Below are 15861 nucleotides of genomic sequence, written 5' to 3'. Positions count from 1 at the left end.
CATTTATACAAAACGAGATTGCCACTTTTTCTAAGGATTAAGAATAAAATTAAATTTGTGAGAGTGCAAGGATATGGCAATCAAACCCCCCGAAAAATTTGAAATTTCAATATCTTTTAAACGAAATAAGATTTTTAATTAATTTTTGTGTTAAATGCTATTAAAATATATGAGATCTAAGTACATATATATGAGTCGGTTGGTGTACGAGTTAGGTGTAGTCCGGCGTAATTCAATGAATATTCATGGGGCGAGAAATATTGATAACGGCAAATATCAGGAATTAAGTTTTGTCTCCGTCAACGAAATGTCTTTGAAAGAAATTGAAAGTATTTGTTAAGTATGCACATTTTATTTTCAAACATCGAAACAAGTCTACTTTCTTATTTTGACTGCAAAATCTCTGCTAATCTAGTTGTGCTGCTTTATACGCCATTGTCAAATGATGTATTATATCTGTCATCACTCTCTCGTCCGTTAATAAATCTGTGTCTGTATTCTAGAAGTAGATTTCAAAATGTCTTTAGATTGTCATAAATTTTCTGCAGAAATTTTCCCCATCATACTTAATATACATGTAAGACATATAGTTAGTGAGTTAAAGAGTAAAAACTAAAAAGAGATTCTGCAGGAAAAAAGTATACATGTATCTACCGTATATTCACAAGAGAAAAATAGTACAGAAAATTTTGTTGGTTTAAATTCTCAAAATTTATTTTTAGAAATACATGTATGTCAGAAAACACTTGACATAATAAATTTCCAAAACATTTTGTATAATCTGGTTTGGTATGGGGACACACCCCCTTGACAACCAGCTGAATCATCTGTATCCATGCTATCCCCCCGTTTCCAGTCCTTGGAATTCATGGAAAATTCCAGATTTAATAAATGTACCTTTAACTTTAAACAGTAGCTTGATTTTACTTCATGCAAACAAACATCATGGCTGCTAGATCTGCGTACCGGTATCAGTTATTACCTCCACTTGTTTCACATCACTTCCGATACTAGGGATGTATTAATGAGCAGCGAATTTGAACTCATAAAAAGCAGCACAATTTTACACCCCCAAATGTTTGAATATTTTAAAATTAAATTATAAGGAATGACTGTAATTCTTGGGCAAATTATTCGATTATAACCTGGTTCGCAGATTATAAAGCGTAAACTAACCCAAATCAGGTTATAATCGAATAATTTGCCCAAGAATTAGAGTCATTCCTTCAATAGCCATACCAATTGAAAAGTAAGTCACGGTGACCTACTTTTCAGTCTGCAGGGGACCAAAAATGCACCACCTGACAAAGTTTGATGATTCTAAGCAAAATAGTACCCATTTTTTAAATATAGCCAGATAATTTCAAAAGTAGGTCACTGCTACTTACTTTTCACTGAAGTTTTTTCAATGACCTTAAATGCATCAATTATCAAAGATTCATGAACATAAGCCTTAAAAGCCTCATAAATATGTACTTAGATCATTAGCATAATGCCCAGAAGCAAAGGATCAACTGAGAGACATAAAACTTGAATCCTCTTTCATTAGCATGGACTCTGTCTGATCAGTTTTCCTAAACAAGACACAAGTGCTTCTGCTCATTTTTATTCATTATTTTTTTAATAAAGAATACAGTACATGTATTCAATTTCAACATTTCAACAACCAAAATGATACAATGGTTATGAGATATTAGACTTGGCACTGCACATCTTGAGGTTTCATCGCTTTAAAACCTAATACAAATGTGTATTTTGCTTTCATTTTTTTTCAAGTTTTTTTTTTTTTTGGAATTTAGTTCCATTCTGAAGACAATGGTGTCTTAACTCAATCATTTATATTTTCCTGTCCTGGTCATTTTTCTTCTCGAAATACCTGTAGCAAGTCTTTCATTAACATGTTATTGCATTTATTGACAATGTTTGATCTGTATTCAAGGTTTTTATAAAAAACAATGCAAAAATGCCTTATCCTGAAGAAAGTGTAAACTTTTAATTCTACAGAGCAATCCAAGATGAAACATTGTATCCATAATTTCTTCTCGATCTTTTCTGACTAAAATGTTGTAAGGTCTTGAGTAGCGGATGATACTTTTCTCATCTTCCATGGGATGACCATGTGCTAAGTTTGATAGATGCTCCCTGTCCAACTTCAAACATGTGAAAATGATCTGCAATGTTGAATATAACCATATTATATATCTTATACAAGAAATGAGAAAAATATTTTTTTTGATATGAACTGATTCTGGTATGTCTCATACATTGGCATGATCGAAGTTTTTTTTAAAACAGCTTTTCCAGTAACATGACTTTTCAAGCTTTTGCTGTTGTTTAGGTTTTTCTGTCCCAGTTTGTGATTCTTTAATATATGCTTGAAGGACATCCATCCTATATTCTTAGTTATCCCCCCTTTTAAGAGGAAATGACCCTTTTAACATGTTGAATTAAATGAACAAAATGGAAAGTTCAGAAGTTGATAAAAGAGGGACGAGTGTCAGACTGACAAGCGTCAATCAATTAAGAACACTAAGCCCCTCCAGTGATAAAATCAATACAATAACTAACCATGTTCTTAACACAAATGATTCCTAAATTTGTATCTTGTAAAGCGGACTTTTTCCATTCCAGGAGAAGCTCTCCCCCGTGCCTTCCTAACAAGCTCTCTACAGACTGGCCTGTAAACTTCATGTTTCTGATATTGAAACCTGTGGTAGTCTTTTCATCCTGTGCAAGAGTCCACTTCTTCACCTGAAATTACATTTTTAATATGATTAATTTAAAATCTACAGATTTGATTATTCATTAGAAGTCTATGATGGCACTGTAGTTCTATAGTAACGTATTTGTAATAAAAATAAAGGAAGACAGTCATATTATACAAAAACCTGCACTTGAAAATAAATTCTTAGTTTCACATTTACAGACTTATTCCCATGATGTTTTTAATCTTGAACCAATTGCAAGTTTTGACATCAAATCAAATGTAGGCATAGAAACTTGATAAATAATTTCATAAAATTAACCCCTTTTTTAATCTCCGTTCTTTGCTAATAGAAAATTAACTGGCTATTGTCACTATTTGTTAACTGGATATACTGACTGCAACTCTGTCAATATAAATTTACACAATATATTAAAATATAACATTTTTGAAGAAGTTTCCCCATTATATCACAAATATAATATTTTTATCCGTATGCCCTGAGAAACTGCCGAATCACAGCGGATACAGTTATGTTCCACCGGAAACAGTTATGTTGCCCTTCCGAACACAGTTATGTTCCCTCGTGTGCAATCATTCTGCATATTAATTACGTCGGGTACGAAATTCACAGAGGCAGTTGCTAAGCAAACGTAAACAGTTCCGCAAAAGTTAAAAAGTCGAGACAACGTCTGCAATTTGTTTATTTGAATTCAGAGGAATATTAATTAGATAACATTTAATCGAGGAGAAAAATTCTTTAAATACAATAAAGGTTATCAACGCAAGTGTGACCAGCAGACTGAAAACATTCTGCCATGAAACCGGACGAGATATTTCGGAATTATACTCAACGTACATATATATGTACGTACATAGCTTTCAATAAATATGTACGATGATCAATTTGGGTTCAATGCTTAAAAATGTTATATAACATATTACATGACTTAATTCTCGGGCAGCAATACCAGAATATTTGCCCCTCGGTGACAGCCTCTGCCTGCGGCATCAGGCGACATAACACTCCAGGGCTTTCCTGTCACCTTGGGGCAAATATTCTGGTATGCTGCCCTCGAAGCCATGTAATATATGTATAATGTTGTTTGTTTGTCTATTGTTTATTGTTCTTCTCAAGAATTTTTCACTCATGGAGATGACACCACTTGCTGGTGGAGGGCTCAGGGCTGCAAATTTATCCATTTGTTTGGCACTCTGGGCTATCGAGCAATGAAGGAATTCTTTCTTATGCCAGTGTCTACAGCCACACTGGACATTTATACGGTCTCACCCGGAGGACCTGTTTCCACCTCCCACAGTGGATTTGAACCCGGTACCTAATTATCAGCTCCGTACTCAATGACCTAGACCAGACACTCTAAGCACTGCCCCATGTGGGAAACTATAAAGTTTTATTACAGGACTGCTAACCATAATACATTTACAGTATACAATATAACTCAAAATTATTATCAGTGACAGATACCACTAAGAGATTTCCCACTAACCTCTCCAACTGTGACTGTCATCAGAGATGGATTAGTTTTAAAATGTGTACACTCTCCCTGTAACTTGTATCTTAGATCTGGTACACTGGTTGTATCTACTCCATCAAGAGTCATTCTCACTTCTGGTGAAGCATCTCCACTCCTGCGACATTTAAATTCATTATTATTTCATTTCAATAATAATTATTTCTTTTAGGGTTTTGATAGATAAGAAGTAAAAATCTAAATTCATGCGTCATAAAATACTTGTATATAAATATGATTTTAGATTCAGAGTATATAGTGACAATCACATTACATGTATTTGCTTTATATTTACTCTTGTGATAAAATCATCAAAATTAAACTAATTGGACATGAAATGGTTAAGACAAGAGGTCCATGGACAATGATGTTCACTTGAGTTACTATGGCCCCACTGTTCTTCACCAGAGATACTCGGTTATAATACCTACCATTGTCACATCCTACCACCCAGGGTTCATAATTAAAACAACTTAGAATCTATAGTACCTCGAAAGATTCCATATAATTTTCAGCTTTTCTGGCCCAATGGTTCTTGAGAAAAATATTTTTCCTATATATAATTTCAATATTGTACTTTGGTTTTCTATTGTGGCCCCACTCTATTAAGTCTGCAATAAAATGTAACATATACCTACATGCATGTGTTTGCATTGATGCCTAAAAATTGGGGACCATTTTGTTATTCCAACCTTGAAAAATGTTGTTGTGCGCTATGACCTAACATTTCAATTCTGAATTTGAATCATGAACTCCACAGCATCACATTTGGTTGACAGGTATGCAAATGAACATTTTATTTTTTAGTTATTTACTATATGAGATGTAAAGCAAAACTCATTTAGTACGAACACGTATATTGCATTCATAGATACTGTATGGTGAAGTTATCCTTAATACGGATATAATGAATTACGGATATAGCGAAGTAATTTCATGGGTCCCAGTGACTTCATTATGATCAAGTTTTACTGTATTTTTATGTGAGTAACTATTTACCTGTTTAACTAACCAATATTTGCATCCTTCGACAGTCAAAATAACACGTTAACCAGGTACACGTTGCCAACACCAATTTAAAACTTTAAATGTTACAAGCATAACACACACTCACATTGAGTTCAATAGGAATAGCCTGCTGAAGAAGACCAGAAGCTGACAGAATTCCCCCTCCACTCCAAGTTTCCCATGGGAACTCCATTCTCTAATTAGGTCAGAGTAATACTCAACATACTCCAAAATAGCCGTGTGCCAAAAGCTAAAAAGGTGCCTATAAAAATAAAAAATCCTTTTACATAGATTAAGTCATGTTTATCTGTAATTGTTTATTTATTCAGCACAAAGTGAAGTTAACATACATGCCTTGCCACTTACTGCATTACAGTGATAAACAATATATTTCTTCACCTCCCAAGTGAAAATGAAAGACTGTAATGAAATCATGTTTCATATTAATCTCAGCGAAATGGGTAGGGACTAAAATTTTGGTCAGATGTCAGACCAAAATTTTAGTCTCTAACCCCATCTCACTGAGATTATATTCATACCAGGAGAGATTATCGAATGATGAAGTAGATCCATTTGCCGCCATTTCATCTTTAATTTTTGCAATTGCTTGTAGACATTTTTCGGTTTCTTTTACAACAGCAAATGGACTCAATGAATCAATATCAGAAAATTCTTCATCTACATCTAAGCTCTGCATGCACTTTTTGGTTGATTCCACCAGAATTTCCTTTATCTTAAGGAGTTTAGTCCACAGCTCAGCAAGATGTTTGATACCAAGTACCAAGTACAAGTCTTTCAGGGCTGATTCATATAAATCGGCTAATTCTGTTGCTTTGTCGTCATATATGATTCCAAAAGATTCTAATTTACTAATATCCCATTCTGAAACATGGTCTTCACAAAACCTAGGACATTTCACTAGGGAGGTGCAACTGTCGTCACTCTCGTAAGTCTGTGAGCTTGAGGATGATCTTCCCCTTTTCCACGTTAGTTCCGATGATGAAGGAGATGAACAGGGTGATAAAATGGAGTTTGAAGAATCAGATGAATCTGAGGAATTAGATGAATCGTCCATCCTGATCACTCCTTCTTCCAAAATGACCAAATAAGGACCCGGACCACAATTAGCTTACATATAGACTTATATAGTAAAAACATGTGTTTTATTTTCTTTGTAACTTTTTTAAAAATCTTCATTTCCAAAATATCTTTGACCACATGATAGAGCAATGTGTCAGATCAATATTCACATCCAGAAATAGGGGTGTTGAATGTGGAATTCCCTGGTTATTAATAAACTTCTGACGTCATGACCTCGGGATAGCTCTCGCTTGGCAAAAAAAGTGTAAACAAACCAAATGAATGCTCTTTTCAATTCATATTTCTAGGCATAATTTTTGCTTGAAATGCACCTTGCTGCATATCATTGTAAACTTTAGACACTCTACTTTTATTCTATACCCCAAAAGTATCTAAAACATGTGAGCTATTTCTATTTTTATCATTGAAAGGGAGGCATATGAATTTCCTACATGTGCTACGTTTTAGCCATTTGACCTTCACCCTTTAATTGTGGCCCGGATCCTATATGGAGGCATAAAATTCATTAAAAAATTTTAAGGCCATATTTGAAATCCTTAGATACTACTTAACTAATATACCAAGTTTGATTGAAATTGGTTGATATCTACATGTAAAATTACATATTGTGTATACTAAGGCAATACAGGAAAGAAAATGGCAAAAAATGGCAAGTATGAAATTTTAAAATTGAAATATGTAAAAACTGTTAGACAATAAAAGGAACTAATTATTACAAGTAAGTTGTTGATACCTCTTAAACACACACACACTCTTAAATATGTAAAATACAAGATTTTAAGATTTCTAGGTAATTTGATGATCTGTACCCTGCATTTTCATAAAATTTTCTTAAATTAAGAAATATAAAATCTATCATGAAAATCTGAGAGTGACAATAGGGGTAAACATTTAAAGTACATTTATTCATAAATCAAATGATGTATCATATTACTGATAAAAGTGTACATAACATTCAAAATAAACTGATTTTTAAGCCCACCCCCATATCCTTTTTCCTGACTGTGAAGAGGGGCCATGTGCAGCTGATTGGCTAAGAGTCTTTGTATAGGTAATCTTAATACCCTATGGGAGTCTGTTTTGACAGGTGATTGTCAAAGGAATATATTGCAGTAAAAACCACTAAAAAAGTGTCCAAATAAACATTGTCATAATTCAATCTTGCTTTCAAATCCACTCTTCACTACACATGAAAACAATGAAAGGTGACCATAAAAGAAGAAAAAATCTTAATTTTGGATTTAAAAAAGGGAACACTCATTATATTAAGGCTCATCAGGCTACGTCAAACGCCGCAGGAGCTTCAAGTTCAGCGTCAAACATCCAGGGATCCCCAGAGACCGAGACAGCACATCCCCTTGCTGAAGGCCAGGAAAACATCTCAAGGACACCGATCCTTCGTCCCAGACCTGAGCCATGCCAGGAGCTAAAAAATGAAGAGACGTCTTATGAGTTTGAGGGAAACCGCATTGTTGACATAACATTGGTCTTGGAAATGTTTAATGATGCAGCCAAATGCCACTTTGACCAGGCCAAGCACTGTAATTTTCCAGTGTGGGAATACTCAGGACAGAGGAAATGGGGGTTTGGATGGCAGAAGAGACTAATGTGTACGGTATGTAATTTTCAGACAAATTACTATAAATTATACACTGAAATTCCTACCTTTAACAAACCAGGCCCTAATCCTGCCAGTATCAACTGGAACTTTCAATTAGCCCTGCAGAACACCTCCATGGGGAATCGACGCAGTCGGGAAATGGTAGCTGCCTTGGACATTCCACCTCCTAACCGCAGTTCCATGCAAAGGGCCAGCAACCAGGTCAACACAGCCACTCTAGCCCTGAATAAAAAAGACATGGGTGAGAAGAGACAACTGGTTAAGGCCATCAACCAGGTCAAAGGTCAAGAACATCCAGAGGAACTGGACATTGCCATAGATGGACGCTACAACTCCATAACCTTCGGTAGCAGCAAAAAGCCAGGCTACAATGCATCACAAGCTTACGCCATTGCATGCGAGACCAACACCGACAAACAGTATATTATTGGCACGGCAATGCAGAACAAACTTTGCTGGACTGGAACCTGGCTTCGAGGTAATGGTTATGATGTTCATTGTCCGGGGGGTCATGAAGACTGCACAGCTAATATTGAAATGTTCTCACCTCTTTCAGAGTACGAGATGGCTAAATCCATAGGCGAAGATCTGGCAGCGGACGGGTTCAAGGTGAAGCACGCCACAACAGACGGTGATGCCCGGTCAGCCCAGGGATTCCAAGATGCCATGCGTATTTTTCATCCAGACTGGCAAGTCACTCGACTGGCCGACCCAACCCATGTCAGCAGAGCCCAGTTCCGGCAGTGTCGCAGTGCCCACTTCAGCCCCGAGATGTTTCCCTGCAAAACAAGAACGAGGTTAGACGACATGAGAAAAGTTTTTGCACAAGATGTAAAGGCCCGGTGCAGCTTAGTCTATAAGAAACTCATGGATACCTACACTGGAGACATCAACATCATCTGTAGTAAACTTCCTCTTGTCCTAGAAAGTACCATCCTCTGCTACTCAGGAGACTGTTCAAAATGTCGAAGGAATTCAGTGGTGTGTGAAGGTGGAGACAGACACAACTGGTGGAATCAGTCTTATATCCTTGCCCCAAACAAACTGACATCCCTGCACCTGAATGAAAATGACAAGCACTTGTTAAAAGTCATTCTTGAGATGCGACTTAGCCAAAGTGCCATTGAGGAAATGAAACTCAACACGTCAACTCAGAAATGTGAGGGTCTTAACAGAGCAGTCAGCGAAGTTTTACCTATTAAGCACACCAACTATTCAAGAAATGCTGAAGGAATCCTCTCAGCTGAGATTTTAAGACAAAACAACAGTCCGGGACTAGCAACATCAATGAAAGCAGCAAAGATTACATTGCCACTGTCCGGCCACACACATCAGTACCTAAAAAGCATTGACCAGGAATATGCCTATCGCAGAGAATACAGAAAGAGAAAAGCAGTTAAAAGGCGAGAAATGCAGAGAAAAGCTACGCTAATAAAACAACATGCGGCGGCTAGAAAAGGAAAGACCAAACCCAGATGCACCTACAACAAAGGGCAACTTGATCCCAAACCCACCTACCTACAGTCCAAGGGAGACAATCCAGAGGATCACACCTACTACCAGACATGAGTTGCCAAGACGAAGACAAAACGGCCCTTCTCAGGGCCAACCAAATTATTCGAAAAGATACCTACTATACAAAGTCGTATAAGAAACGTGTAAAAATTAACACCAGGCCACAACCCCCAAACTTCCACATAAATACATAAGACACATCATACACATACGCACACATGTACATACATGCATCCATACATACATACATACTTACTTACCTACTGATCAATATTTTTGTCAAAAACTACAAACTATACCCCCCCCCCCCATCTTCCTTGAAATGACAAACCCATCAACCCCCATTTCTACTTTAGTGAAAAGTACATATTTTTACACAACATAATTTCCACTTACCTGAAATTATAAACTCCAATACACAACCTCTGCCTGCATGTGCAATTATGAGTCGGGCAAAGCCTGAATCCCATTTCCACGTGCGGTTTCCTGCAAATAAATCCATGCACATGTTATTGTAAATATTGGCCCAATCACCACCTTATTGCGCCTTATTTTGGGTGGGGGAAATCAATGGATAGCTTGTCTGTCATTTCCAATAAACACCTCGTCTTTCATCTATGACTTCAAAGGGACCCCTTATTAAGAATACACATGCAAATACACATTACAAAACAGTTTTTTCTATTTTTAAAAAGGAACTATTTGACTGGTCAATGAATGCACTAATGTGACCTTTTTCACCGACATATCAATTCCCCTGAAATATTGCATTCTGGGATGCATAATTTAATTTTTTTTTCAATCACTCAAAAAATTTAAATTTTTATAAAAATGAATTTTAAAATGCTTAAATATTTTTTTTAAATTTTCATGAAACTATTTCAAAATGCATAACCCACCTCCTGTCAAAATTTCATTGTAATATCTTTAAAAATAAATTCAGGGGAATCCCTCAAACACCCCATCATAAGGACCCGGACCACAATTAGCTTACATATAGACTTATATAGTAAAAACATGTGTTTTATTTTCTTTGTAACTTTTTTAAAAATCTTCATTTCCAAAATATCTTTGACCACATGATAGAGCAATGTGTCAGATCAATATTCACATCCAGAAATAGGGGTGTTGAATGTGGAATTCCCTGGTTATTAATAAACTTCTGACGTCATGACCTCGGGATAGCTCTCGCTTGGCAAAAAAAGTGTAAACAAACCAAATGAATGCTCTTTTCAATTCATATTTCTAGGCATAATTTTTGCTTGAAATGCACCTTGCTGCATATCATTGTAAACTTTAGACACTCTACTTTTATTCTATACCCCAAAAGTATCTAAAACATGTGAGCTATTTCTATTTTTATCATTGAAAGGGAGGCATATGAATTTCCTACATGTGCTACGTTTTAGCCATTTGACCTTCACCCTTTAATTGTGGCCCGGATCCTATATGTGAAAAGAATATGTTGTAAGAATTTTTGGAATCTCGATCCCGATTGCTGTTGAAATGCAAAATCTTTACGTTTTTCAGAAATTCTGACTTTAATTAGACATATTTATGTGATCAATATGATTTTTTTTTAAGTTTCAATAAAAAATAAATTTAATTGTATTCAAAGCAATTGGAGTAAAATTTTAAATAGTTACAAAGCCTACCTACATGTATACGTACCATGTTGACACAGGCACCTGACGTTATTTATTTTTCTTTTAACAAAAAAAATATACACATACCTAATAACCACCTGACGTTACTTATTTTTCTTTTAATAAAAAAAAAATATACACGTACCTATTATTAGGTATGTGTATATTTTTTTTTTTAAAGGAAAATAAGTAACGCCAGGTGCCTGTGCATGTTGATTATATTTGACAATTTTTTTTCTAACATATCGTATTAATCTCTTCCCAGAGTGTGTTATAGCGAAGCAAACGATAACTCTGGATAGAGATTGATATCATATAAACATGATAAATAACATCCATGCGCGGATCTAGAGGGAGAGGGGAGGGGAGGTCCCATCCGGACCCCCCCCCCCTTGGAATTTGCATCTAGTTATTAAATTTATAATTTATATACAGTACATGTACTTAACCAAGTAAAAAGTGACCTTGGGCCCACCCCAAGAAAACGCATACCAACCAACCCCCCCCCCTAAAAAAATTGGATATACATGGTTAAGTTGATATGAAAAGTCAAAGATATGAAAAAGATTTCGAAGATAACTCCAACCCACCCCACGAAATAGGATTTTCACGATTTTGGTTGGGTAATTTCTTTTTGCTTGTCAACAAATTTTTTGCTTATGTGTTTTTTTTTTCATGCACTGGGGTACGTGGACCCCCCCCCCCCCCTTTAGAAAAATATCCTGGATTCGCGCCTGACATCACTCCCCAAAAGTGAGCAAGTAAAGTGGACTTTATTTCCAAAGAATACCTTTTACTTACTTACTTACATTGACGAAGCCCTTTCTCCTGAAGCAATTTTATTTCGGGGGAGTCCCCCCCCCCCAAAAAAAAATAAATGCAGAAGTACCCCGTATATGCAAGCATTGTAGTGTACGTCATGTACATCTAATTTATTATGTGCATATAATCGTATTAGTTTCCCAGAAAACCCCTCACCTTTAATTTTTAAAATTTTTCAGTATGAACTCTAACTTTTATTTCCTGGGTTAAGTGAACTTCATCTTTCTCATTTATGTGAACATGAAATAAAAGCAAATTGTTTCTTCGTATTTGGCTCACTTTTGATGTCAGTGATGTTTTCAATCTTTACAAGGCGCTGAATTGGTGCTCACTGGTAGCGTTAGTTGCAGGAAATTAGTTTTGAGAATTTTGAGGATCTCGGCAAATTTTAATTGCATGTATTCTTCCTGCACTATAAATGTCTAATCATTGTACTAACTGTCTTGTGTCTTATCAACTATATAAAGCACCAATGCCCTGTATAGGAGACATGTAAAATGGGTGAATGTACTGCTCTTGTCTCTGTATGTTGCTAACAGTCTTGTTTATGTTTGGGGATTTGTGGTTTCAAATCCCACCACTACTCATGATCAGATACATATGATCACACAGTAGTGAATATTTGCATGGGAAAACTTTTTTCTGTCAGAAAAGTCTGAAAATTCAGCCACACTTGCTATATCTGGCGTAAAGTCTTTTGACAAAACAGTCTTTATAACTAGAGCCGAGCTCGTTGCAAAGCAACGAGTAGGTCTTCCGTCCTGTTTGACCGGAAGTAACTTTTATTTTTAAAAAAAGAGAAATGACGTCTTTAATTATTTAAATCATCCAAATCTATGTTGAAAATTGCAAAAGGAAGCCAATTTTTACGTCGACGAACGGAAAATTAAGTTTTATGATTTCAGTGACAAATATTTCCCAAAAACGTGTAAAGAACGGCAAAAATATGCATTTTCTGACTCCGGTTTGGCCAGAAGTGACTTCACAGGAAGTATTTTGATGATCTCAATAGGTTTTTTCTAAAGATTCATCGATCATGTTCAACATCTGTTGTGCTTTTTGAACAACTACCTCATAAAACTGAGTAAAAATTTTCTCATTTCGGAGACTTTGCAGCGCACTCATTGTCGTTTGTGCCATTTGTATTAAACAAAAGAACAATTCCTTGTCGTCGAACAAGAAACTTCAAAATATTAATTTTGTGATTTAAGACCACCGATCAAACCAGAAGGCATTGAAATATACCTCATTCTTTTAACCAAACTTTATTTTTGTTGGAAAGAAAATATTCCGTGGCTGATTTGGAGTACTAATAATTTCTGGTGCATGCCATTTTCTCATGTACAACATGGGTATTTTTGAATGGGTATTTCTGGGATATCATCTTTTTCTGAAGAAGAAGAAAAGGAAGAAGAAGAATCAATAAAGGAAACATCTCAACATTTTGTCCGTTTTTTGTCCTTTGTTCAATTCACCTGTTTCAATAAACTCCTCATTTGTGTTAGACTAGTAGAGTGGATAGAGAGTATCTTGTGGTTCTTATGGTTGAAAGGAGCGATGAAATTCAGAATTCTCAAAGGGTAACCTCGAACGTTTAAAGAGATTTATCATCATGCTTGTGAATAGAGGCAACACAATTAGGTGTCCAACCATTTTTGTAGCAATTGTTTGAGTCCGAATGATGTGGATGACATCCTGATATTCTTTAGCATCAGCACGGACAAGAGAAACAATAAGCTGATTATGATCTTGTCTGTTTAATTTACTAGAGTTTTGCACCTCGGGGAAAATGGACATGAATGGTTTCTGCAAAATGTTAGATCTCGAAGCTATGAACATGCCTAAAAGGCTTGAATAGTAACCATTCCGGGTATTTTTATGCGCCCGAATCGATAGATCCGGGACGTAAACTGTTTTTGTCCTGTCTGTCTGTCTGTCTGTTTGTTTGTGTGCAAACTTTAACCTTCGCCATAACTTTTAAACCATGAACGGTAGAGACTTCATGTTTAGTATCCTTACTCCACTAAATAAGCTCTTTCAAATGACACCAAAGTCAATGACCTTGTGACCTTGACTGTGGCATATACGTTAGAAATAGCTTTTCCCCGCAAACTTTACCCTTCGCCATAACTTTTGAACCATAAAAGATAGAGACTTCATATTTGGTATGAATCCTCCACTAATCAAGTTCTTTCGAATGACACCAAGGTCAATGACCTTGTGACCTTGTCTGTGACCTGTATGCTAAAAATAGCTTTTACGTACCTTTGCCATAACTTTCAAACCATTGAAGATAGAGACTGCATATTTAGTATTCATACTTTACTAATCAAGTTTTTTTTTCAAACGACACCAAGGTCAATGGCCTTGTGACCTTGACTGTGACATTTTTACTTAAAATATTTTTTTTAATTTTGTTGCCGCCGGGCGCATAGTGTTTCACAAACACATCTTGTTTTTATTGTTTCTTTTTGTAATTAAGCAATAAATTCACCAGTAATTAGACAATCTTCTGACAGAGAACTCTCAAAGAGATATTCGAGTGAATTTTTTGTGGATATCCTCACACAGTGTTTTCATTTGTGTTGTGCTTCAGCGTTCCTTCGTCTGGGCATTCATTGTGAAATATAAATCAAAGTAGAAAGTTGATCTTACATTCGTGACTGATACAAAAGTGTTTACTCATGGACCAAAAATGATTGATTAATTGATTGTTATTGTTTAACACCGGATCTGCAATATTTCAGCCATATTTCGAACAAAAACAGATCTAGACAGCCTGAGACCTTTACATTGGCTTTAAAAAAGTTATTACAAATCATGACCTACGTCACTTAGGGCGTGTTACATCACTGATAAATCCTAATTCACACATTGTAAGGTTTACGTTAGGGTAAATGTACGAGTATCCATCATTCCTTCAAGGGAAATGGAGCTGAGGCTCCGAAGTCTAGTTATTAAAAAACAAAATCTGAGCCTAAGCTTGTTCTCAGTATTACCAGATTACCGGTCTTCTGACTCTGACCTTCCCATAAACATTTTACTCAGTATATAGACCAGATTACCGGTCTTGAGACTCTGACCTACCTATAAACATTTTACTCCACCATGCTTGTGTCACAGTGTGACTTATCAGCTGCATTATAATCATTTATAGTTTCAATCTAAAGCCCTAGATGATACACATGATACTCCTTCGGTATGTATTCACTTCTAGATCTTATTCTGGTAAGTATTAGTACTGACCTGCTGCGTTCAAGATGCATATTTGATTAAGCACTGAGCATTTTTACAATGGGGGAGATGACTTGAAAGGGACATGGACACGTTTTCAGATGAAAAATTTGAATTTATTTTTCATGCTTACAAATACAGTATTTTTTACTGATTAATCAAAAATCCGCATTTCAGTTGTTGAGATACATGACAGATTTAGATGCCCAAACCTTTGTAATGAATAGAAAAGGCGCGTGCCATGTTAATTTTTGTTTCTATAGGTTAAATATATTTAGATATATAAATATGAATAATTATACATACTAATATATGTTCGTTCAAAGCAGATAATTTAAAAGAGGTTAATTCTAAATACGATTAGACAGTTTCTAGAGATTTACTGAATCTTGTTTTGTTATAAATGTAATATTTTCTATATGTAATCAAAGCAAGGGACAAGCCTTGTTTCCATTATGTATAATTTTCTGTTCTCTATCTCCTTTGTAAATCAACAAATAGTGTTTTAATTTTTGCGGATCATTTGAATTGCCTTTCTTAATTAAGGGAAAATGTAATTACATATATTATACAAGTATTTTTTGCAATGGACTGGACTGCAGAACACATAAAACCTTGACTAGGAGTAATGAATTTCAAATAAGAAAAGGAACCGACCTTGCTCATCACGCATCTAGG

The 15861-nt window shown here is 35.6% G+C and overlaps 1 protein-coding gene across 1 annotated transcript; it reads right to left on the bottom strand.

The window, feature by feature from the left end:
- Positions 1 to 1576: 1576 nt before the first annotated feature.
- Positions 1577 to 6345, bottom strand: LOC134253503 (uncharacterized). The gene is made up of 5 exons (XM_062736026.1): positions 5784 to 6345; positions 5351 to 5506; positions 4213 to 4354; positions 2569 to 2751; positions 1577 to 2171 (listed from the first exon to the last, which is right to left on the bottom strand). The coding sequence occupies exons 1-5, from the start codon at positions 6317 to 6319 to the stop codon at positions 1944 to 1946; spliced, it is 1245 nt and encodes a 414-aa protein (XP_062592010.1). The 5' UTR covers positions 6320 to 6345; the 3' UTR covers positions 1577 to 1943.
- Between the last annotated feature and the right edge of the window lie 9516 nt (positions 6346 to 15861).

Source organism: Saccostrea cucullata, unplaced genomic scaffold (assembly GCF_032062105.1).
Source record: "Saccostrea cucullata isolate Sc308-1 unplaced genomic scaffold, CSIRO_AGI_Scuc_v1 ctg1472, whole genome shotgun sequence".
NCBI lineage: Eukaryota > Metazoa > Mollusca > Bivalvia > Ostreida > Ostreidae > Saccostrea > Saccostrea cuccullata.
Note: the sequence above shows the minus strand (reverse complement) of the source record. Positions and strands in the feature narration are given on the sequence as shown.